Source organism: Coenobita brevimanus, chromosome 102 (assembly GCF_032717465.1).
Source record: "Coenobita brevimanus isolate Jiangsu-jjx chromosome 102, ASM3271746v2, whole genome shotgun sequence".
Lineage (NCBI taxonomy): Eukaryota > Metazoa > Arthropoda > Malacostraca > Decapoda > Coenobitidae > Coenobita > Coenobita brevimanus.
This window is the reverse complement of record NC_137055.1, coordinates 36,841,404-36,866,744: the sequence shown is the minus strand read 5'-3', so window position 1 is coordinate 36,866,744 and position 25,341 is coordinate 36,841,404. Positions and strand designations below refer to the sequence as shown.

The window sequence follows — 25,341 nt, the reverse complement described above, 5'->3', positions numbered from 1 at the left end:
TTTTTCAACCTACTTGCTAAGAATGGGCATGCAGATGGTGAAAATTTAAAAGAGAAAAAGAAATGGAGTGAAAGGGTTACGGGTCGCGCTTTCAAACCTGCATTCTTGTTACGACCGATGGCGTAATTTTTTAAACACTGGCTTTGGGTGACTTTTTGATCCCTGTTGGTTAAGCGTGAGTGACTGGCGTTTGGAACAGGTACAGTACTCTCTCTCTCTCTCTCTCTCTCTCTCTCTCTCTCTCTCTCTCTCTCTCTCTCTCCCGTAGGGTTGTAAAGGGTGACACAATGGCAGATTATAAAAGTGAAAAAATAAAAAATAAAAAAGTTTAGGTTGAGAGGATGGTAGTAGCACCCATGAGAGAGAGGAAGTGCTTTATTCTAGGAAGATTCTGCATTTCCTTGAGAGGTTCTGCTGTTTCGTATGGAGATTCTGCTCTCTTTTTCAGGGAGGTTCTGCTCTTTTCAGCCTCTCTTTTCTAGGGCGGTTCTGTTCTTTTCAACCTCTCTTTTCTAGGAAGGTTCTGCTCTTTTCAGCCTCTTTTCTAGGGAGATTCTGCTCTTTTCAATTTCTCTTTAATAGAAAGGTTCTGCTCTTTTCAATTTCTCTTATCTACAGTAGTCAGCCTCTTTTCTAGGGAGGTTCTGCTCTTTTCAATTTCTCTTATCTACAGTAGTCAGCCTCTTTTCTAGGGAGGGTCTGCTTTTTTCAACCTCTCTTTTCCATGGAGATTCTGTTGTTTTTTTCAGCCTCCTTTTTAGGGTGATTCTGCTCTTTTCAACCTCTCTTTTCTAGGGAGGTTCTGCTCTTTAACCTTGTCTTTCCTGCCAAAACAAATCCAAGTTAAGAGGTGGTTACTCTGAAGAACCATGCTCCAAGTGACACGGGACACCGCAGCACCTCTTTTTTATTGATTTATTTTGCATGTAACACCTTCATATTATCCTGTTGGCCATTTATAGGCTATCGTCTTAATATCGACATAATTAACATCAGTAACATACAAGAGGATGATGAGGTATAACGCGCTGAATAAATCGCTCAGGAAGAGGTGCAACGAAGCTAGTTCCCTTTAATAACATACAAAACGATACTTAGGTATAATATACTGAATAAATCACTAAGGAAAAGGTGCAACGAAACAAGGATACGTGCCGGGCCGGGGGTTAAGCTTCCCGCCATAATCTTGGGACCGGATGAGTGACAAGCCGAAAGCGTTCTTGCCAATTTGGATCTGTTGCTGGTTGACATCCCGTTCTTGGCTTTTTGTGTTCGTTTCGTTTCGTGTATAAAGGCTCCAACAAGCTTGAATGAATCGGTGTTGGTCACGTAATGGCGACTCTCCAAGCTGCTTGATCTCTGGCAGCCTCCCTATTCGGTCCCTTATCCCTGAGATCATGACCTACTCCCGTGTTTTATAGTTGAGACAGCACCACTAGATGATTGTATTCGAGTTATAGCGTTTAGGAATTGCCTTTGGTAGTAAAGGGTTAATAATCTGAGTGTTTGCATTTTTTTTTCCCCTACAGTTGCATCGTGCCATACGATGAGAGTACACACACACACACACACACACACACACACACACACACACACCGCTCGCTGGTGCAGTGGTAACGTTCTCGCTTGCCATCTGGTAGACGGGAGTTCGCGCCTCGCTCAGGTTGCGAAAAGTTTCACTGACGAAGTGGGTGGTTACTGTCCCCCTTGAGCAAGGGGACGGGCGTGTGGGTGTGTGAAGGTCACAGCCTTGCCCTTAGATCGGACTATATGAGCTCTCAGCTCCCTTCCGGGAGGGTAAGTTGCTGACGATCACGACCATCAAGTGATCCTAACCGACCCGGTGAATTACACACACACTCTCTCTCTCTTCAAGTGCCCACAATAACATCAACAATCACGACAACTATTTATCCGTGACCTTGCTTTCGGAGAGAGAGAGAGAGAGGACTATAGTATAGCACCAAATACGAATGTTTGTGTGTATGTGTGTGTGTGTGAGAGAGAGAGGAGGGGGGGTAAAACAGGTTGATACCTTAATTTTCTTTAATTAAACAAACGACTAACATGTCGACGCTGTAGAGAATGATAATGATTTCTTCTTCAACTATCCTGCTTAACCTTGGTCCTGCCTCATTCCCAGTCCTACCTCATCCCCCGTCCTGCCTAACCCTCCTTCTGTCCTGTCACCCTCCCCTCATCCTGCCTCACTCTCTTGTCGTGCCACACCTATCCTACCTCCTCCCTGTCCTTCCTCACTACTCTCATCCACCTCACTCCCCCCCATTCCTCCCTCATCTCCCGTCCTGTTTCAACCCACTTCCCCTCCAGCCTTCAAATTCCGCCTCAACAGTATTTCCTTCATTTTCGGTGGACAAAATCAACGTACTTGAACAGTTACATACATACAATTGAACACTGTAGCACTCCGGCCATGGCTATAATTTTTTTAACCTTTGATATATATTTCTGCCGGTGATGCGATAAATGACTAGTTAATGGAAGTGGCAAATTGTATTACTTTGCCTTCAGAGATGCTGTGGAGGAAACACATGCTGACTGTCTCTGTGTGTAAGGTAAGGTACTGATATATTAGGTATGTGTAGTAGGGTAAGGCATGCACAGTATTAGGTACGAGGTGCTACCCAAAAGGCTCCGAAATTTGACTACAGAAGAAAAAACACAGAAAGTCCTAGTCACCACTGTCCCTTTCAAAGTAGTCTCCTTGGGTGTGCAGACATCGGTACCAGCGTTTCTCCCACGATCGAAATGAGTTCTGGAAGTCCTTGAGCATCAGCTTGTTAAGGACTTTGTGCAATTTTCTCGTGGATCTCCTCAGTGGTGTCAAATCTTAGTCTTTTTAGGTAGACTCATTTTCGGAAAAAGAGGAAAAAATCACAGGTGGTCAAATCTGGTGAATACAGGGGGCTGGGGACAACCAGCTTGATTTTTTATGCCAAAAACTGCTGAACAACGAGGGCTGTTGTCACGGGTGCATTGTCATGGTGAGGCATCGATTTGTTTGTGCGCCACTTATCTGGACGTTTTCGCCTCACATCGCCAGACAAAATCCTTTGGCAAGTTCCATACGATAGGCTAACAGTGTCACAAAACATCGTGGATTGTCCTCCTCCGATCTTCGAGGATGGCTGCACTAACTTTGGCCACATTTCCAGGAGTTGAACTTGTGGAAGGGTGACCAGAGCATGCATCATCATCTGTTGTTCGTCCGTTTTTAAATTGCTTAAACCAGTCGCAGGTTTAAGTAACCCTCAAAGAATTGTCACCAAATGCTTGTTTTAACATTTTAAGAGTTTCTGAAGCGGTCTTCCCGAGTTTCACACAAACCCTGATGCACAAACGTTGCTCTTTCACATCCTCCATTTTTTAGATCACAAAAGAGTGTAACTGTAAATGAGTACAAGAGGAAGGGTGAAGAGGAAATTATAGAGGTATAAAGCTTTTAGATCAGATAATGAAGGTAATGGTGAGAGTTCTTGAAGGCATGATTAGAGAAAGAGTGAATATTGATGCGATGCAGTTTGGGTTTATGCCAGGCAGGAGGACCACTGATGTCATATTCATTGTTCGATAGCTTCAGGAAAAATATATTGATTTGGAGGCCGTTGACAGAGTCCCTAGAGAGGTGGTGAAGTGGGCAATGAGAAAGCATGAGATGGAGGAGTGGCTTGTTAGGGTGGTTATGGCCATGTACGTAGATGCTCGCACCCAGGTAAGAGTGAATGGAGATTAGTTATGAGATTTCCAGGAATGTTGGTGTGCATCAGGGGTCTGAGTCCCTTGTTGTTTATCATGGTATTTGAAGCACTCTCACATGACTTCAGAAATGGACTCCCTTGGGAGATATTGTATGCTGATAATTAGGTGTTGACTGTAGAGAATGAAAGGGAGGCGGAAAGATTTTGGAAGTGGAGAGATGGCATGGGGCGCAAGTGCTTAAGAGTAAATGCAGATAAAACAAAAGTAATTATATCTAGGGTTGGTGGAGATACTGTCAAAGAAGAGGGAGAGTGGCCATGGGCAATTTGCCACAAGGGCGTGGGAAGTAATATCATCTTGTGCAATGTTTGTGATAAGTGGGTGCATAAGAGATGTAGTGGTATTAGAGGTAGACTGCGAGATAATGCTGACTTTATGTGTGTCAGGGAAAGCAGGTGGAGATTTTCATGCGTGAAAAGGACTGAACTTGCTGGTGAGTCTCTTGAGTGTGTGGAAGAGTTTTGTTATTTGGGAGACATGTTATGTGCTGGAGGTGGGACTGGAGCTAGCTCTGTGGCTAGGGTGAGAAGTGGTTGGAAGAAGTTCAGGGAGCTGTTGCCTCTCCTGACATTAAGAGGGCTCTCCCTGCGTGCTAAGGGATCTTTGTATGAAGCATGTGTTAGGAGTGTAATACGGTATGGTAGTGAGACCTGGGCAGTAATGGAAGAGGATATTCGCAGGCTCAGCCGTACAGAAATGACAATAAGGTGGATGTCCAGTGCAGCCCTGCGTGCAAGGCCTGGGGGGGCTGGGTTTATGATAGAAGAGTTGAGAGGTAGGAAGGGGCTGGAGTGTATTGGTGTTGTGATGAGGAGAGGTAGATTGAGGTGGTTTGGGCATGTGGAGAGGATGGGGGATGATAACTGGGTGCTGAAAGTGAGATGCGTTAATATTGGGGGTGAAGTTGCGAGGGGTAGACCGAAAAAGACATGGGACGAGATCATTAAGTGTGACCTCAGGGTTAAGGGACTGAACAGGGAGGCTGCCATAGATCGAGCAGCATGGAAAGCCGCCATTAGGTGATGAAGGCAGATGCATGCGAGTATGTTGGAGCCTTCGAAAATGAAAACAAAAATTCGCAAACTAACCCAAATAGCAATTTTAAAAAACACAAACATGCACCAAAAGCATCCACCCTGCACAATGCTACTTGACACACTAACAAACAAAGGGTGTGGGCAGTACCACCTAACATCCACACACTGTATGACAAGTGGTTTCTGCCCTGCATTCAAATTTCGTGAACTCGTGGGTAACACCTCGTATGTGTATGATGTAAGCATTCGGTATGTGTAAGGTCCATCTGTAGTGAGCTGTCTTAAGTCAGGAAGGAGTAACCACCAATTGCCTCCATATCAAGCTGTCCTCTCTCCAACTCACACCTCTCATTCATATACCCTTCTGTTCCATTCTCAGTCTGAACCTCACTCACACCACTCTCCTAGCTAGTCTGTCATTCTCCATTCTTTCAACATGGCCAACCCATCTCAGAGTACCTCTGTTAACACTTTCCAGCACATCCACATCAACATTAACACTCCTTAACTTCCTGATTTATCAGCATCTCGCCATGTAACTCTACATGCTTCTCCTAAGTAACTTATTGCCACTTCTTTCACTCTTGACTTGTGTCCATAAACTGGGTCCACCCTTTGCTTCCATAGGTAAGAGTGAGGAGCAGAGTACAGTACTGTTGTGCAATAACTTCTTGCATCCATGCTCACCTCCCTATTCCTCATCCTGACATTGGTGTGTATCGTTATATACAACACTTGAGAAATTTAGCACAAGTAATTCTCCCGCTTTTAGGTGTTACCCTGCAGGAGCCAGTAACAATAAACATATACTGTACTGCAAATTCATTTATCCATCATCCAGTCTAGTATTGCTTCATTTGGAGTGTAGGTGCTTGGGGCAGGTTCATCATTTCCAGTACTTTAAGACAAGAGCAACCAGCTGCTCATCCTGCAGTGGCATTATAAGCAGGAAACCCCAACCACTGCTCAGAATTATGCCTTCTTGGTTGCACCTTTGTCAAGCTTATAAGCTTGTTAGAAGCTATCTTTAGTTAATATGATGAGTATTTTCTGTACATCTATAAAGGTTATATCAACAGCTTTACAAGTCTTTATGTAATACACTAATAAAACTTTCAATATTTGATGGCTAGCAAAAGTCTTAGACAGCATACTGTACATTTTTATTTATTAATAGTACCGTACAGTATTATTTAACAAGATGTGCAAAATCAAAGTCAGCAAAGTACATACTATACATTACCCCATAATAATTATGGCCAGTACCATATGCAGCACTGCGCTGAACTTTTGTCAGAGAACTTTTCTATACACATATGGATCATGTACTGTCGGCAAAGAAAATGTAAATACTGTACACATGAAGGTATTGGTAGGACCCAGTCTAGGGGTCTATTGCTGAAGCCCAAGGCTAGGTTACTGTAGTTCAAAACATTTACTGTATACTAGTGTTCCAGTATTATTCAGCAGCTTCAAGATTAATGAATTACCAGGAGTGTAAAGAACCAAAATGCCCATAATGTACCACAGTATGCATTTCAAAATTTATATGAACAATTACACATAGAACAGAATTAAATGAGCTTAATAATACATTACATATACACTAAACATGCAATTTTCCCTTGTTAGAATTGCAATTTTCCCTTATGTTAGAACTGTATTGAGGTGAAGCTGTCCTGCATTTCCATAAGAATAATACGTCTGTGTGTAAGCATAAAACTGTCTTATTCTGCCAATAAGCTGCATGAAATAATCACAAATAGATGAAAATCTAGCCCAATTTAAGGTGAAAAGTAATACAGTATCTAAATATCCAAAATGTCTATTCAGAGGTCACGTGATAAGTGCAGTCTTCCACTGCTGAACTGTTTAAAAATTAATACGACATGGTGGTATAATATAAACTTCTTTATTCCAGTGATATACAGTATTATGTTATTTATTCTGAGCGATGAGCAGACGATTTTGTGCAACCAAATAAAGATACCTGTGGTCATACTGTTTCCAATTGATGGAACTAGACCACTCCCATAACTTGAATACTAAATCATGGTTGCATGAAATTCAATGAGCCTTAGTTACGAAGCTAGGAATGAATCTTTGTGGCTATAATGTCGAGCCTCCAATCTGACTACACTTGGCCATTAACTTCGTAATGATACTGAAGGTTATATCTAAAGCTTTCATAAAAAAAAAAAAAAAAATCAACAAATAAAATAGTCAAACAGTAGCAAGAACAAACTAAAAAATGTCACTGAATCTGAGGGGATAACTTTAGCTAAGCTACTTCAATAACTTCTTATTTAACCCTTTCAGTAGTTTAGCTCCACTGAGAGTTCTATTTGGGTAATTTTATTCAGCAACAGGACACCTGGTGGTCTTGTAAGTTAAGACACTCCAACCAGATAGGGTCCATAAGGGTATCCATCTGAATGGCGGTTGGAGGTTACTTATCAAAAATTATCATTCAGGGGTGTATGAAACTGATCACTCTTGCCTTAACTGTTGGGACTGTTGTCTAGCCATGTGTTCCTATACTCCTGATGGTGGGGAAAGAAAAAAGTAAGAAAAGAAAAAGTGTACTGGATGAAATGAATGGGATATACTTAACACAAGATGGTTAGATGTGGGTAGGGCATCTAACACCTGATAGTTCTGTTCAACTACAAGAATCTCTTTATCATTTATATTCCATCAGTAGACTGTAGACATGGTAGTATATAACAGATGTCCCTAACGAAGCAAGGCATTTTCCTTGAATGTATGTGGAAATTAGTGTTCAATTACGGTATATGTTGGGTATACTGTACTATAACTTGATCTCTTGATTATTAATGAAGGGTACAATACATAAAACATTAGAGGCTTCTCACTGATTACTAGAGTTGACCTGGGGAAATACAGTACAGGCAGTCCATGTTATAAGGCAAGGATGTGTTCTTAATTAACACAATGCCTCCATACAAACAGGAAAATAATGTATCTGAAGGGACACTGGTGAATCTATTTTACAGGTAGGAACATTACTTTAAAAGGCAGTTTTTATTTCAATATGGACTTTCAGTATTACCATAATAAGGTCTCCCTTGCTTAGTCTTCCCTACTGTCCAAAACCATTACTAATTTACTTAAGGACTGCATTTTTTTTTTTTTTTCATCATCATCTAACATTAAAAAAATACAAGCTATTACACTTTTTCTTCAATCATTAGTCAGTAATGGGGTTATCATCTGCCTGTAGAACTCAATACGCTCTTTCTCTTCCTCATGTAACTTTAAATGTTTGAGGAGGCTAGTTTTGCGAAGAAATTTCTTTCCACACTCAGCACATTCACTCTTTTCTATGTCAGCTGTGCCTGACATATCTCCCATACTAGATTCATTTAATGTGTCTGAACTGTCATCAGTAGCTGCAGGATCATCAACGTTCCCTGAGTCTCCACTTAGTTTTTCTTTGTTGAGCCGTTCATGCATCAGTCTATGGGTTCTCATGCTGCTCCGATGAGTAAATTTTTTTCCACACTCTTGACAGGTAAATCTCTTCTCTCCAGTGTGTTTGCTCGCTATGTGAGTGAGGAGAGTGGCCTTGTATCCGTACATCTTGCCACACACTCCACACGCAAACTGTTTCTCCTTTGTGTGTATATTCATGTGCAGGGTGAGATTGCCTTGTTGTTGGAAAGCTTTGCCACATACTTCACACTTGTAGTTCCTCTCACCAGAGTGTACGGACATATGAGCTTTGAGTTCACTCTGATAGGCAAATAATCTCTCGCACTGAGGGCATTTGATGTCTCTCTTCCCATAATGTACACGTTCATGGCGGGCCAATGCCTTTTTGTCGGCATATCGCTTGCCACATGCATTGCACACAAATAATTTCTCAGCAGTGTGGACAGACTTGTGACTGGCAAGATAGGATTTACGGCTGAACATCTTTCCACACTCGTCACACATGAAAGTTTTTTCTCCTGTGTGAATTGTGCCATGCAAATCTAGGTTATACTGACTTATAAAACACTTCCCACAGATCTCACACTGGAACTGGTTACTGGCATCCTCTCCATTGTTTTTGCGTGCATGCATTCTCAAGTGGGAACGATGACTGCTGCGGTGAGTAAATCTTTTGCCGCACTCGTTACAGGTGAACCGCTTTTCCCCTGTATGCACACTGGCTATATGTGTCAGTAGCGTAGCCTTATACCCATACATTTTGCCACAGAGCCCACACTGGAATCTTTTATCTCCTGTGTGAATGTTCATGTGTGCAGCTAGGCCAAATTTTTGAGCAAATGCCTTTCCACAGACTTTACATGTAAAGTTCTTATCCTCAGAATGAATCATCATGTGCATATTGAACTGACTTTTGAATGAACATTCCTTACCACACACTTTGCATATCAAGTCGTTCTTATTGCTGTGGCTTTTCTTATGACGTATGAGGAGATGCTTGTGGCTGAACTGGATGTCACATATCTGACAGTAAAATTCTCCCTGCCCTAAATGAATACGTATGTGAGAGTCTAGTCGTGCCTTGTACACAAAACTCTTCTCACAAAACTTGCATTTATATTTCTTACTAGTCTCCTCTTCACATTCATATATATCACTAGCCTCCTCCTTACATTCATATTCATTACTAGGAGCCTCCTCATAATCACATTCATTACTAGACTCCTGTTTACATTCGTATTCTATTTTAGGCTCCTTATCACACTCGTATTCCTGATCAAGCTCCTCCTCACACTCATATTCCTTACTAAGCTCCTCCTCACACTCAGATTCCTCATTAGGCTCCACCTCATATTCATAATCCTCAATAAGCTCCTCCTCACATTCATATTCCTCATCAGGATCCTCTTCACATTCATACTCGATGCCAGGTTCCTCCTCACATTCATATTCCGTACTAGGTTCCGTTTCTTCTGCTTTCTCAGTCATTTGGGCCCCATCGAGGACAGTCTCGACAACCCCCTTTGAATGGCTCATTTTTGTGGTGGACCGTGACTGCAATTAAAAATATATATATATATTACCATCAGGGGAGGCTGCCAAAGAACGTGCAGCATGGCAAACCGTCATTAGCTGACCAAGGCCGACACATGCAAGATTTTGGAGACTTTATAAATGAAATGAATTTGCAACATACCAAATTCTAAAGTTAACTCCATGTTACCCTCTCCTCTGCCATCAGGCTGCCCTCTTTCCAATTCACCCTCCCTCATATAACTCATCCTCAGTCTTCCATTTCTCCTTCCTCCTGACCACCTCATCCTCAGTCTCCAATTTCCCCCTCCTCTTGACCACATCATCCTGTCTCTCATTTACCCCTCCCCACCACAACTTCACTTACATAAATTTGTCTACTGTAACCATATAACCAAACCATACATGCTCCCTACGTGTCAACAAGTGGGTTGGTGGAGGGTTGGTGCCCCTCCCTGTAAAACAACTAACTCAGTGTCAAATGGTCACCCTTTGCAGGATTATGGTGTCTGGCAATAGATAGATAGATAGATAGATAGTCTCTCATTATCCATTAACATGCAGAATATAAATATGAATTCATGTATTGTACATTATACATGGTCAGTTTTCTTAATATATAGCCAGAATACACTTTCATCTTACTTCAAATCCCATCAATTTGATAATTTCTTTTCAGTTTTGCCTGTGCCGTGGCTATAGTTGGTTTGTGTTCACCTGACAAACCTTGGCCATTTACACAACTTAAATACTATACAATATTCACTAAGTCATGGTTGCATAAAAATTGACGAGTCTTTCTGGTTACTAGTCAGATCGACCTTCCAGTCTGACTGCGCTTGGCTATCAACTGGGCTGATCTTTGTCAGGCTGGAACAAATGGGTTATAGAAAATTATTATTCAACTTAAAGCCCTTACACTCCTGACTGGACATCAATGGCTTTGATGATAGGTGGAAGAATGGTGTCTTGGACAAAAAGGTTTAGTGAAATCACTGACATTTCAGCCTCATGGCAACTATTATTTTGATCTCGTATTGTCAGATCATTTTACTGTATTTAGTTTGGGGAAGACTTTTAGTAATGAATGGATTAATTACACTAAATGCCGGTATGGAGTAAAACTGTAATTACACTCACTTAGCTGATACAGAAAGTGATGTGTGGAGCATTATCAATGCCCCGGGAGCAGCAGGTGTCCCCCTCCCTTATGAATCAGTTACGGTACACTGGATCACAGACGGTCTCAGCTTCTGTGGGAAGAGTACAGTTCAGTACCAAATAATTAGTAAAGATTGTTCTAATGACAGCTGTTAGATTACTTCGTTTGAGAGAGATGTCTAGATGAGAAAGGATGTTGGTAGATAACTAGAGATATGGGTGGATAAATATAACAAAACCTTCATTATCAGCAACTAAAGACCTTTTACTTATCATTGCTAACATCAGGAAGTTTGGCGATATGCTTTGCCTCTCACAAACCTTTTTTTTTTCAAATACTACAGAAATAAGAAGCAAGAGGGTGATTTGTTATTCTTAGCTGTTGTCTCCATCACTTATTGCATCCATGTTAAAATGAGCTATCTAACCTAATCTAACCCAATCAAATTTAAATGGTATAACTTTAGAAGTAACCAACGTTACCAATTTTCATTATATTACGTCCCTGAACTATTCTAACTAAGACTTACCCTTTAAGCCTAGTTTCAGTTGGGGGAGCAAATTTTGTAGGGATAGTCATATAGTGACTTAGGTTAGGCTGTCGCTCAGTAACGGATGAATGTTGTGCCATGTTGGCTGGTGCAGGCGTGTGCATTCGGTCTATGTCAGGCTCTAGATCAGGCCTAGGTTAGGTTAGGTTAGTTTGGGTTAGTTTAATGCAAAATAGTGTATTTTTAATTAATCTTGATCTTGATTTTAGGGGATAAACCCACTTTTGGAAATCTTACTCAAAATTCCAAAAGGGGGATTTTCCCCCCAAAATGAGGGTCAAAACTAATTAAAGCACAGTATTTTGCATTGGAAACCATAAAACAAATAATAAAAGAAAACGTTGGTTACTTCTAAAAATTTACCATTTAAATTTTTATTGCAGAATCGTTTAAGTACAGAAACAGATATCCTCCAAGTACTACCCTTCCCCCCACCTCCTTACTTATTAAATACTAAGAGAACAATTTCTGACATGGTTATGTAGGAGAAATTGTTCTGACTTACATAAACATCCCCAAAGTTGAGCAATGGGCATATTTATTCCATTATCCATTAGTTGGTTGTAATTTCTAGGTAATACCACATTCCTCCCATCCTGGGTATACAGTTTTACCGAACATTTTAGCCTTAGACATCCCCTACACTAAATTTAATCGTCAAGCGGCAACTTTCGGTAAATATCCTCACACCGGTCACTGTGGTAGAGTTACACTAATCAACTCCAACATCACCCAACGCCGCCATACAGAAAATTCTGTTATCAAAGCGCAATCTCACTTTTTACTTAGTAACTCACCTAAAAAGACAAAGCTTTCTTACTGCTGCGGCGGGAACGTGGACCCAGCCGATTTCCTGTAGTGTCAAAGGGCTTGCCTGACTTGATAAATGTGGGTGAATTGAGGTAAATCGGGTTGGGTTAGGGTACCTGGCGGCGCAGTCAACGGCAGTCGGGTTAAAATATCTTGGATCTGTATCCTTTGGATTTAGACCGAAAGGGAACTCTATATTTGTTAGAAATATTTCGTATTTTGTAACTTCGAGCAACTTTAGTCATCTTCTCAATATTTATTGTCAAATTTTCATGGACAATGGCTTAAATGGAACAGTCCCGTGGTTGAAATCGGCTATAGATGTGGGGCTGTAGAATAAATTATCACTGCCTGGCAGTTACGCGTGTTTATTACATGTCTTTATTTTCGACACAATAACGCAAACAAAAAGCACGAAGTAAAGATGAAATTACTGATTTGGTGGGAAAGGCCCTCGTCCTACAGCAGACTGCCTCTGACTGTTGAGAATTAATTGAGATAGGCTGATCTGCCAATTTTTTTTTTTTCTGTGAAAACAAGCAGCATTTAAGAAACTTGACTGCCATCCTCCATCCACTTTCCTATGCCCTTGTTGCTCACGAGCCATGCATTACAACTACTAGTGATGGCCGAAGTCAAGGTCAGTCACTGATCATATGCGCTGGGACGCGGTCGAAATTGTAAACAAGAGAGAATGACACAATAGTTCGGCTCTCAAGACACATCGTTGCCATATTTTTACACTAAAATATCCGCCGTCAAAGGTAATCATATTCTTTCATTTTAAGTCAGTTAATTATCATCTTATCCAGTGTGGAATTGAATCTCACTGAAAATACTGCATGATACCAAATTTTGCTTTTGTGCCGATGTGCAAGAAACAGCGAACATTGGATTTTCAGTGTGGAGGCATGTCTGGCTTGTGTACTGCTGGGCTGAAGTCGTTTTATATTGCGTTGTGTAGCCTTGTCGTTGTGTGTGTGGCCCTCTAATTTGTTTGTTGTTAGTCTTGTGTTTTTCAGGGTAAGTAGTGTTTTCAGGTGTTCATGTCTCGTAAATGCCTTTTAGCATGCTTAGTTGACTGGTCATTTATGTTTTTCAGTCAGGTGTCTCTGCTCCATCGCCAAGTTGTGACTGCATTGTAGTATATTTAATGAAGCTGGTGGTTACTGTTAGGTTTAACAGGAATGGAAAGTATGGAGTAACATATTGTCACTAGTAGCAGTGGTAAATTAGTAAATAATGCCTCGAGTAACATCATTTTTACCTTCTGGATTTTGTATTTTAAGCTACATTACCTGGGAAGTCTTACTGATGCACGGTTAGATCTTTTGTTGATAAATTTGCCAAGTAATTCCTTTTATATCATGCTTTTTTTTTTCCCTACAGAATTATTTATTTGGGTGGCGACCATCATCCACTCACTTAATGCAATGCTGCCTACTTTTTTCACTTTTATCAATCTTTTTCTGTGTTTGCCCTCCTCTCTTCCAGTTTCTTCCATCTTTCCTGTCACATTTTATTACTCATCATTCCTTTTCGAGTGGCTTTACATTGAGTGACAAGCCTAGTGGTTTCCCGTAAGCCAGGAAACCATATACAGTGCCGGGTGGTAACCATATAACCAACTACATGTCAACAAGTGGGTTGGCAGAGGGTTTGTGCCCCCCCCCATAAAACAACTACCGGTAATTCAAAGACGAACTGTCACCCCATATGGTGTCTGGCTATAGATAGATAGATACTGTAGATATTTATTTTGAGCTTGTTTAAGAGACCACATTGATGTAAAGATCAGTTGATTTACATCCCCCACCTTTGTAAGACATATGATTCAATTTGCCCTCACAGACATGGGGGGGAGGGGCAGACTGGATGATGCTGTGCTCTTGTGCCTAGCCAAGTAGTACAATCTGTATTAGCCAAGTCTTGTAGGTTAGGTTAGATCAGATTAATGGTAGAAATTATTAAGCCAACCTAATCCAAAGAAAGTAAAATATGACTGGCACTGTTGTGCTGTGTTGAAGAAAAGGTAAATTTATGATTTATATATATATTTTTTTATACTTTACTTTATCTGGGTAAAGCCTTGACAAAAAATGGAAGTCCACTGATTACAGTTCCAGTACGGTACTTCTTCCTCTGTTTGTACCGTAACCTGGCTCAGGTTTTCATCATTTTGTAACTTGTTTCATGCAGCTCATTGGCAGAAAAAGTTAATGCAGCAGCGCTACCTCCTTTCCACAGGACTACTTCATGACTATCATCATATTCTCTTGTTAATCTCTTGTCCAAACTTGGTTTTCAAGATGGTGAGATGGCAATTTTAGGCCGAGTAGAAGTTGATCATCTTGGTAGATATCCATTAGTCTGGGTGCTGAAGTTGAGGTCAGAGGATACTAAAACTAGAACCAAAGGGTAAAAAAGTGTTAGGGCCAAATGACACCAAGGATAGGAATGAAGTATTTTGCTTTCATTGATAGGGTTGCCCTCATTATGATTGGTTTACATAATATCTCAGAGAGGAAGAGAAGCAGATTATTGTAAATATAATGTTGTGTACAAACAATGCTAAAAAGAGCACCAATGCACAAACCATTGCTATAGGATATGATGTTGGCACAGTCTAATGAAGACCAAGGCATACACATGCTAGCATGGCCAAAGTTTGTAACATTACATTTTATATGTTCTGTATTGATATCTGTGTAAAGTAGTAAAGATTTAAATTATTTCAGGTTGCATCTCTACAATACCACAGTGAACAATGCTGACTCCAAAGTTTGAAGTGAAGCAAGATGACGAGCATCTGACAGTGAAAATCTTTGCTCCATATGCCCAGATATCAGATGCTGAAGTCAACATTGATGGAGACACCTTCACATTCTATTCTTCTCCTTATTATCTTCGGTAAGGAGAATACTACCTTTTTATTTATATGTAGCTATTGTGAGCTCGATATTTTATTCTTGCTACTGCCTTATGATTTTAATAAGCTAATGGAAGGTCTTTAAATGGCAAATTATATAGAGACAACCTCCTTTAACCCATACATGCAATGAAATCTTGAGGAATTTACTGTTGCTGCCACCAGATTATTTGATGCAGTATAGAGCAGGCCTCTTGTATCTCTTAACTAATATATACTTCTTACCTTACACCTGCCAGTTTTATTCTGTGTAAGGAAGACTTCTGATAGTAAATTCAGCAGTTTTAGTATAGTGACATGGTATTTTATATATTTTGTCCCTACTGGTATTTGTGCTGCCTCTGGACAGTACTGTTCAGCATGGGAAAGCCTCACATTTTAAGAGATTTTTCTCCATGTAACCCCTTCTGTTATAAAAAATTTCGTAAGCTGAGAAGAGTGTACCGTATGTGAGTGAGGTGGAAGGGGAGGGGGAAACAAAAGATGAAGTGGAGGGATGGAATAGAGATACCGGTACTGTATATGAGAGGGGGGGGATGAGTTGGAGGGAGGACAGACAAATGACAGGGTGACATGGCAACGGTTTGTTTGTGGTCACCCCTTACAGGATTAAGGTATCCGGCTATAGATAGATAGATAGATATATACGTTGTAATATGACTAGAATTTAAAAAATATCCATTGACTGAATGGGTGAATATTTCTCTGTATGCTGTATGCCAGCTCTTTATAGTAAAGGAATTAGTACCGGTACTATGTTTCTGGCTTTACACCAACCTGTTGCAAAACTAATGTGTTGTACTGTATTTAAGGGGCTTTCAAGATTTCGTAGCACCTCTTCCCTTGCTATTTTTTTTCTGCACATTACACCTCAGTAGCGTCTTGTGTTATTAATGCAAATCACGTGTATGTTCAAATGACATATGTGACATGCAGAGTGTAATGGCAGGCTGCAACATGCCAAATAAATTCCTATCAAGAGGTGCTATGAAACCCATTATACCACACAGAAGCCAGCCCAGTATTTCTGTTTATACTCCAGGCTGACATTTGGTGGCAAGCTGGTGGACTCAGAGTTGGAGCAACACAAAGCCACTTTTGATGCCGACATTGGGGCTTTCATCATTACATGTAAGAAGGAGACTCGCGGACAAACCTTCCCTAACCTCGATATGCTCACTGCCCTTCTCACTCCACATGGTGCTACGGGGGTCAACAAACCCTCCATTGAAGTTATTGGAGGTCAGTCTTTTGTTTGTGTATAGCTGTAGGTATACAGTACAGGGTGTACTGGAGAGGGATATCTACATGTGCTGGCACCAGTATAAATAGGCCGCAGGAACTTCTTAAACCCATCTTAGGATGGGGAAAAGAGTTTGTGATGATGATGATGAATATGATGAGATTGCATATCAGTTTAGTTCTTATTATAACTCTGCAGGAGATACTGCAGAGGAGGAGGAGGAAGGTGAGGAGGACTTTGACTGGACCTATCAGCAGACACTGCCCGAGGAGAACTTAGTGACAGCTGGACACAAATACGGATTTGCAAACAGCTTCACAGGGGTCTTCACTTCCCTCCAGGTAAACTAATACAAGAGTTGTTATCATCCTAGTTTTTTGACAGCTCAAGGATTGCTTAAATGAAAGACAAGTTTTGATTTTTTTTTTTTTTTTTTTTTTTTTAAATATAGTACTGTGTTTAAATTCAGATTCATTTGCTCCATCAGCTTTATATCATTTTCTTCTAATCACAGCTTTGCTTTCATATGTTTTTGTTTGTCTTTCCTTTCACTTATTATTATTCATTTCCTGTGTCTTTATGTTTTCTGAATATTTTAAATTTGATTTCAGAATGAACTTAAAGGTGTTGTAGACATTGTAGACCCAGACAACAAGAGTGCAGGACAGAGGAGAGAGGAGCGAGTGTGTCAGGAGCTGAGTTTGTTTGATGAGGATCACTATTTGGCTGATTTCTTTGAGGTGGACACAGCAAAACAGTGTGTTGAGTTTATTCCTGAGTATTACAGCATCACTGCTGATGAAGGTAAGAGATTAGTATTATTAGAGTACACTGTTGGCATTCTTACTTAGTGTGTAAGATGTTTGTTGATGAAATGAGCACACCTATATTGTGATATAATTTTTTAACAGCTGTATAACCCTTTGAAACTTTTTTCCTTTTTATATACAGTACAGCACAAACTCCAGTTGGATGGAGACCATAATGTCACTCATCAAACTACAAAAGGAGTACAATTCTTATCATATGCCTGTCATTAATAACAGAGTTAAGGGTTTGAACGGGGATGCTGCTAGAGATTGTGCAGCATTAAGAACTGCCATCAAGTGCAGAAGACTGGCACTACAAGCATGTACAGAGCCTTTCGAAGTAAATAAAAATGAGCATGTTTCATCTGTACATTTCTGTCGTTCATCACGTCTTTTTCTTTTTGGCAGTTGAGTTCAATAAATATGAGGAGTTGCTGAAACTTATGTATTTTATCTATCCATTTTCATCCTTTGTCTGTTCTTTTACTAATTGACCCTCAAGCTGAGGATGGAAGTGTGTAATATGTTGAAGTTTTTGTGTTTTAGTCATTTATTTCTATCCATAATTGGTTCTTTGCTTCCTAACAGTTGAGTTGACTGAGGAAGAGCGTGAGGAGTTGCTGAAACTACCAAGGAAAGAGCACTTGTTGGATCCAGGTACCAGATCAGCAGTGTACCTGGGCCTTGTTGACTTGGTGTACTCCTGGGCCTTCAACCACCGCATCACACTGGGCGAGAACTGTGTGGAGTCGTCTTGGAATGTGGCCAAAATCAGCCCTACTCTCTCATGGCTTGATGTAAGCACAGGTTTTTAGTTTATGTTGCATGTTCATTGTAAGTGCTGTATAGTGCCTGTATTATCAAGAATTATGGAAGGAAGAAGAGGAAAAAAAATCAACCTCTCTTTTTTTGTTTATTACTTCTTTGGATAGTTTTATATTTTTCATCCATAGGCATATTTTCTTTGTTTTTCTCACTGCTGCAGCCTACATGATATGTATTACTCTGTTCACAATTTTGGTAGGCAGTTGATGAATAGGTCCTGTGTGGCCATAAACTTGGTAACTAGCCACACAGTCATCATTCTCAGGCAGAAACTCAGCCATAAGTAAACAGAGTCAAAGTCCAAACTGAGACTCACGTTTTCAGATCTTACATATCTAGAGAACCGACTGTGGATCAGGCTGTTTGAAAGAACTTTGTACAGAGGAATGTATGACTAGGATTTGGCATCCCCCTCTTAAGTGTGATAGTTACCAGATTAACTATGCATGATTGGTAGTTATGAAGTGAATACACATGGAAGGTGTACCTGTGAAATGGGATCAGGGTTCTGGGAGCCTAAATGGTGAGTGAATGAATATATGGCCAATTTAATTGGACAGACTTCAGTTACTTGTCATTCAGTCATGTTTTACTTTCTCTGTGAACCCTACCTTACCTTATCTCTAGGTGGAAAATAAATGTCATGACCAACTTGCCTAGCCCCGGGTTCTTACGCTCCTCATGGGGCAATGTAGGATTGGATGATGATGATGGATGGATGGATGGAAAAAGAAGTCTGGATGATGATAATAATGGTTGCATATCATAGATTTCTTTTTTCCCAACAGCTTTCAGCAGCTGTTGGAAGTAATTAGCTGCTTTTGGCACTTGATTAGCTTCTGTTCCAAAGAGAACATCAGTTGTACCATGGCCAACCTCAGTATGGGGATTCCATAAGAGGAAGCATGGCATTGTTTGATTGGTTGATTGCATAGTATAATAATTAGATGTGTGAATGGTCATTAGTGAAAGGAGGGGGCACTTACCATCCACTCACAATGTAGTGCTGCTCTCAGGTGAGTGCCCTTTCCTGTCTTCCATCCTTATATCTTTCCTTCTTTTTCTGTCTTTTCATCCTTCATTCTTTCCTCTTCCTTCCATCTACAGGTGACTCTACACTGAGTGGCAAGCCAAATGGTTTCCTGTACACCATGAAACCATTTACTACCCTGGGTGGTAACCATGTAACTAAATTATGGCACCTGGTGGTTTAATGGGTAATTAAGGTGCTCCAATCGGATTGAGCCTGTGCAGGTTTATATCCAAGGGGTGGGTGGGGTTTATTGCTCACGTAATGCCACTCAGGGATGTGTGAGGCTGGTCACTCTCATCTTAAATGCCCCAGGCTTCTATGTTTCTCATGGGGCAACACAGGATTAGATGATGCAGATGTGAATGGTTATTGGCATGTTCCACTGGGTATGCTGTTGATAGTTCTCCCACACTTTTGCCTTGTTTATTGTTGTGAGCCATTGTTTTGTTTGTAATAAGAGTTAGGATGATGATGATGTGGTGATGGTGATGGCTTTTTCTCTCCAGTCATTCACTCAGCTGAAGGACGTGGCAGTGAGCTGTGTGCGGCGTTCCCTTACCTTTCCTCTAGTGCGCAATTGGCACCTGGCACAGCAAGTCTTAAGAGATACTGCACACATTCTTTTATTGGGTATGTTTATATGTGTGGCAGTGATTTGAAAAAATGAAAACTTCACAGTGATGGTCATGATATTTTTGGTTACTATACCAAGCTTTCAGTAATGATGAAGGCCTATATTTTTTGTCAGTAAAGGAGGCTCCTTGGCACCCTTTTCTACCAGTTTACTACTGCATTTAGCCTACTGCTTTAATATTCTCCTGTATGTTCTCTCAATTTTCCATGCCAATATCAAAAAGGATAGAAATAACATACAAGAGAATGATATGAGTAATAAGTTAAGTACAGTGAACCCTCGCCATACAGAACCATATTAATCAGAACTTCAGCTATATCAGCCACTGAGAGCCCTCCAGACAACCTTCAGATATACCAGTATTGAATAAAAGGTTGATTTATTAAGGTGATGTGGCTGCCTTAACAAGGGAAAGGCATAGAAAGAGTAATTTTCTTTTTGTTTTTTCATATCTGTTATTCATTATTGGCTGATAACATTTAATATTTATCTAAACACTTAAAATATATAGTATTGTATAAAATTGAAATAAAACTGTGAAACCATATAATTCCACTGAACAAGATTTATTGTAAATTGAACCTTGGGTCATTACAGTTCCCCCTGTTGAACATCAGCTACCGTACCGTCCTCCAATCATTTGGGTATATCGAGGGTTTACCATAAATCATTAAGGGAGAGATGCTAGAGAGCCTTCTTACCCAACAAGAATTTGGGCCTAAAACAAAGAGTACATCTAATATTTGCAGGTCGTAAGAAAGTGCTGCAGTGTTTGTTGGAGATACAGAGGTTCTTCAAGCAGTCAGAGCCTCGATACCTCCTGAACCAACTTTACATTACTGACTATTGCGTATGGATACAGAAAGTCAAAGACAACAAGCTCATCTCTCTAGCTGATTCACTCAAAAAGGCAAGTTAATGTTGAGTTCTTGCAGATATTAATTAATTTAGTGTTATTTAACCTGAAAGAGGAAGAAAAGTTTAGCTCTGATATGTTTAGGTACAGACTCTGAGAATCTCTTCATTTTTCATGTGTCATGGTTTAATGTTGAATATGATATACTGTATATTGTACTTACTATGGCAGGATTTTTTTTCTCCCAGTCTACAGTAAAGTGTTCATTGGGTGAAATCCTTAGATTAATGTTGTCTCTTAAAGCCTTGCCATATAGCCTACATCTCTTTACCTAACAAGGCTTTTAGGAATTTGAAGGTATGAATGATGCATGATTAGTACAGTAAAGCTGATAGCTTCAACATCTGCAGAATATTAATGCTGTGTGTGGTTTTGTAAGGGTACTGAATGGTAAGAAAGGTAGAGGTTGGTGCATATTACGGGTTGAAAGAACACTGGAAGAAAAAAGTGTAGATGTAAGACAGTAGTTTTGCTGAAAGAATAAAGGAATTGTGTGAAGAGGTTAGGAAGGAGAAAGAAGAAATTGTTGGTGATGACGCTGAAAGAAATACGTGACTTGCTATATTGAAATAATGTTTAGGTCAGCTGTATTAAAAAAAAAAAAAAAAAAAAAAAAAAAAGTATTAGGACCCCTCTGTACAAGAACTGGCCTTGGATGGACACTAACCCTCTAAATCTGTTGACATATTTTCTAGTGCATTCTTGCTAGCATCATCTGGTTTTTTACAGTTTAGACGAGCCCCATCATAGTGTAGGGGTTAAAGAAGGCTGTATTTAAGCCTCCTATTCATAAAGTTTGTTCTTAGCAAAGCAGCATTGTCAAGAGATAGCAGTAATAATATAAAATAAATAAAGCCATTTGATTTATGGGTCAGTTAATGCTGTATCTGACTCCTCCTGTGTGAGAAATCCATTCCAAGCAAAACAAATCAGGAGGTAGCAAGATTGTAACAGAATTGCATCATTTGATTGAAGAGTTAACTTAGTAGCCAAACCATCCATTTATCCTCAGCAGTTGCAGGAATCTGATGTATGAAATGAAATCATCATCCTAACGTCTTTTTACCACCTAAGGATGGGGTGTGGTAGGGCCCAGAAGGCAAGGAAAGAGGAAGCATGATAACTAAAGAAAAATAAATGATGTATAATAGATGAGGAACTCTGTGTTTTTTGTGGTAATATGTTATGACCTTTGATTCTGTGTGTGTGTGTGTTTATGTGTAATGTGCTTTTAGGTAAAGGTGACGAAAGCTGACATGGGCCTTGAACTGGAAGAATTAGAAGCAGCAGCCCTCTTAGTGCTTGAGGAAGAGGGTGATGAGGGAGAAGGGGAGGGAGGAGAGGACAACATTAACAGTTTAGTGAGTGACATGACGGGCCTTACTGTCATAGAAAACGGGGCTGCACTCGGAGCCAATGACAACCAAGAATCGTCAGAGGTAATCATTCCTGTACATCAGGGGAGCCACACAGCCCCCCTCAGTGATGATAGTGACTCCTCCAGCAGTGACAGTGACAGTGATGAAAGTGACAGCAGTGACTCATCAGATGACTCAAGTGATGCTAATGATAAAGACTCTTCCTCAGATTCTTCTGAGTTGGATTCAGACGATGATACGCTGTCCGAGAATGAAAATGAAAATGCATGAGTTGGTTGTTGAACGGGTTTTGGTGGTGCAGCTTTTGTCTTATTGGAATTCATTTTGCTTCTTTAGGTGTTGGTCTTGTGTGTTTTTCACACAGTCATAAAATGTAGCCTGTGAGATAGAGCCAAGAATTCAAAGGCATGAGTGATTGAATGTATGCCTCATGGTTTGAATAATGAATGGATGTATGGCTCGTGTCTAGTGAGTGAATGTAAAGTTCTGTCACTGAGCACTGTGTTGATAGTTGCTTGTATATGTTTTTGTTTTAATAGTTCTGGATTCTACTCATCCTTTTGAATTTAAAGAAAATTTCTCCTCTAGAGGAATAATGTTCACATGTTCTTACCTCTTTATATGTTTTTGTAATTGCTTGTCTTCCACTTGTTCTACCTCAGTCATTTACTTCCATGTTGTGGTGTCTTCCTTCCCCCTTCCTCCCCCCCTCCAGCCCATCTGCTCTATAAGCTACCTCTAATTTGTTTTTTGAGATGCTATTTTGTTCATAGTTTGACTGTTTTGAAGTTTTCTACCACCTCATCTTGACTTTTCTTTTTTTTTTCTTCTTCTTTTTTTTATATAATCAGATGAGAGGATGAAGGTTAGGGTAATACAGATGATTTGATGTATTTGGCCAGATTACCATTGATCGTCTGTTATTAGTTCCATGTAATTTTTCTCGTTCAGAGCTTTCAGTGGTTCTTTTTGCAGTCTTCTTTCCTGTATTTCATAGTACATAGTGTGCAGTCATCATCTGTGACTGGAGTTGGTGTCACGTAGTCCTTGAACATACGCATTACTTACCCCAACATTTAGATTGATGTTCATCCTTGGTATTATCCAGAAAATTAAAAATGGTTGACAGGCATCGTGTACCACACTACAGCACTTGTTTAAGTGTCTTTAGTGGCAACCGTTAATTCTGTATGACACTTGCTGAAGCATTTCACCTGCAGATTTTTACATTAATTCAGTATTCAGTTGCAGAAAAAGTTGTATGTGAATAGCTCGGTGTTTGCCTTGACAGTGTTAATTCAGTACTCTGTTGCAGAATAAGATTAACATGAATTTGCTTAGTGTTTGCCTGAGTTTGAGGTTCAAAACACAAACTGTGACAGACTTGTTCATCCATCCATCCATCATCTAATTCCGTGTTGCCCCATGAGGAGCATAGGAGCCCGGGGCTAGGCAAGTTGGTTCTGACTTTTAAGATGAGTGACTATCCACACTCATCCCTGAGTGGCATTATGTGAGCAATAAACCCCAACCATCACTTGGATATAAACTTACACGGGCTCAATCCAATTGGAGAGCCATAATCACCCACTAAACCACAAGGTGCCATAATTTGGTTATATGGTTACCACCCAGTGTAGTAAATGGTTTCCTGATGTACAGAAAACCATTTAGCTTGCCACTCAGTGTAGAGTCACAAATAGTCAGAAGAGGAAAGAATGAAGGAAGGAAAGAAGAGGGAGTGTAAAGTCACCGCAGGCAGAAAGAAAGACAGAAGAGGAAGGAAGGAAGAGAGGAAAGAGCAGACACCCAAAGCAGCACTACATCAGGTGAGTGGATGGTGAATGCCCCCACCTACCACCAACAGATTTGTTAAGTAGATAATGATAGTATGTCTTCTCATATATTAGTATATGTTTGCAGCCAGTTTTTTTTATACCAGTGACATGCATAGTTACACACAAGAACAGAGTCCGTAACTTCTTCTCCGATGAGCAGTTAGCTATAATTTATAAGAGTCATGTGCGCTCTCAGCTTGAATATTGCTCACCCTTGTGGAGTGGTTGTGGAGAGGTTGCATTAAGATAACTAGACAAAATTCAGAACAAAGCTGTTAGAATCATTAACAACCCTGCCATTACATATAAACTACCTCCCCTGCAAGTAAGAAGGAGTGTTGCCTCCCTTGCATTATTTTACAGATATTTTTTTGGCAAATGCTCAGACGAAGTTGCGTCCATGGTGCCACCTCTCCATGCCTTCCCTCTTGCTACACGGGCATCTGGTAGCGCTCATGACTGGAATGTCACTCAGCCATATTGCAGAACTTCTGCATATCAGAATTCTTTCATTCCCCGAACTGCATCTCTCTGGAACTCCCTTCCCCTCCCCAGAGTTGTTTCCCTCCAAATTTCAGCCCACAACTGTTCAAGTCTAACTGTTACAGATATTTTATGAACAGAGGACACCAGTAATCTGGTGTATGGATTATTTTTTTTTACTCATTTGTTTTTCCTTCCTCTGTTCTGTTATTGTGAGTTTTATGCCAGGTACCCCTTTTTGGATAAGGGCTAAGGCGTTGCCCCTGGGTAGAGGACTTTGGTTTGGAGCATGTAGCATTTTATGACCGGATGCCCTTCCTGATGTCTACCAATGACCCTTGTTATTTATTTAAAAAAAAAAAAAAAAATGGTCATTATTTTCCATACTGGTTAATTTGACTTTCACATGCACTGCTGCCTCTAGAGACACCTCTTCCTGATTTGTACATAATTTGCATGGGGAACAGATAAATTCTTGCTATAATTCACCCCGAGGGGAAGATCCGCCCCTGCACTGAACCTTGTATGGACTTGGGAAACAATCCTAGTAGACATGGATCAGGCATTTATTACAGTATTTATCCCATGATGAATGCTTAATGAAGTGATATTTACCTTTGGGTGGAACTTTGAGGGAAAGAAAACTAATGTAACCATTACACCAACAGTTTTTAAATTTGCACTTTGTCAGAAGCTGTAACACTGTATGTTGTATGTTCATTTTTGACTGAATGTGGGCTGGACATTCCATTTCCTATGGCCCAGAAGTCCTCCTGCTTGCCAGCAGGTGGCACCACATACCTCAACACGTGATCATTTGGGCTTTAGTTCCAAAGTGTGTATGTGAAGATGTGCTAGAGCTGTTCCATTCATGACTCTGGTGATGGTATTAGCAGGAATGTATTTATGACAGGTTGGGTCTTG

At 40.3% G+C, this 25,341-nt stretch overlaps 2 protein-coding genes across 2 annotated transcripts; one reads left to right on the top strand and one right to left on the bottom strand.

The window, feature by feature from the left end:
- Positions 1 to 7,738: 7,738 nt before the first annotated feature.
- On the bottom strand, positions 7,739 to 9,761 carry LOC145415465 (uncharacterized). Its single transcript, XM_080284740.1, has one exon. It carries the CDS (start codon positions 9,759 to 9,761, stop codon positions 8,022 to 8,024), a length of 1,740 nt encoding a protein of 579 aa, XP_080140866.1. The 3' UTR covers positions 7,739 to 8,021.
- Positions 9,762 to 13,249: 3,488 nt separating this feature from the next.
- Positions 13,250 to 22,366, top strand: LOC145415464 (protein SHQ1 homolog). The gene is made up of 9 exons (XM_080284739.1): positions 13,250 to 13,351; positions 15,067 to 15,238; positions 16,300 to 16,499; positions 16,702 to 16,841; positions 17,112 to 17,304; positions 17,898 to 18,106; positions 19,674 to 19,797; positions 20,551 to 20,711; positions 21,953 to 22,366. The coding sequence occupies exons 2-9, from the start codon at positions 15,096 to 15,098 to the stop codon at positions 22,364 to 22,366; spliced, it is 1,584 nt and encodes a 527-aa protein (XP_080140865.1). The 5' UTR covers positions 13,250 to 13,351; positions 15,067 to 15,095.
- Positions 22,367 to 25,341: the final 2,975 nt, after the last annotated feature.

What these genes read in the sequence shown, in the direction of transcription:
- LOC145415464 (XM_080284739.1), top strand. Translation starts at nt 15,096, where the DNA reads ATGCTGACTCCAAAGTTTGAAGTGAAGCAAGATGACGAGCATCTGACA. An exon ending in CAGCATCACTGCTGATGAAG is followed by an intron (nt 17,305 to 17,897) that starts GTAAGAGATTAG and finishes GCTTCCTAACAG; the next exon opens with TTGAGTTGACTGAGGAAGAG. An exon ending in TAGCTGATTCACTCAAAAAG is followed by an intron (nt 20,712 to 21,952) that starts GCAAGTTAATGT and finishes ATGTGCTTTTAG; the next exon opens with GTAAAGGTGACGAAAGCTGA.
- LOC145415465 (XM_080284740.1), bottom strand. Translation starts at nt 9,761, where the DNA reads ATGACTGAGAAAGCAGAAGAAACGGAACCTAGTACGGAATATGAATGT.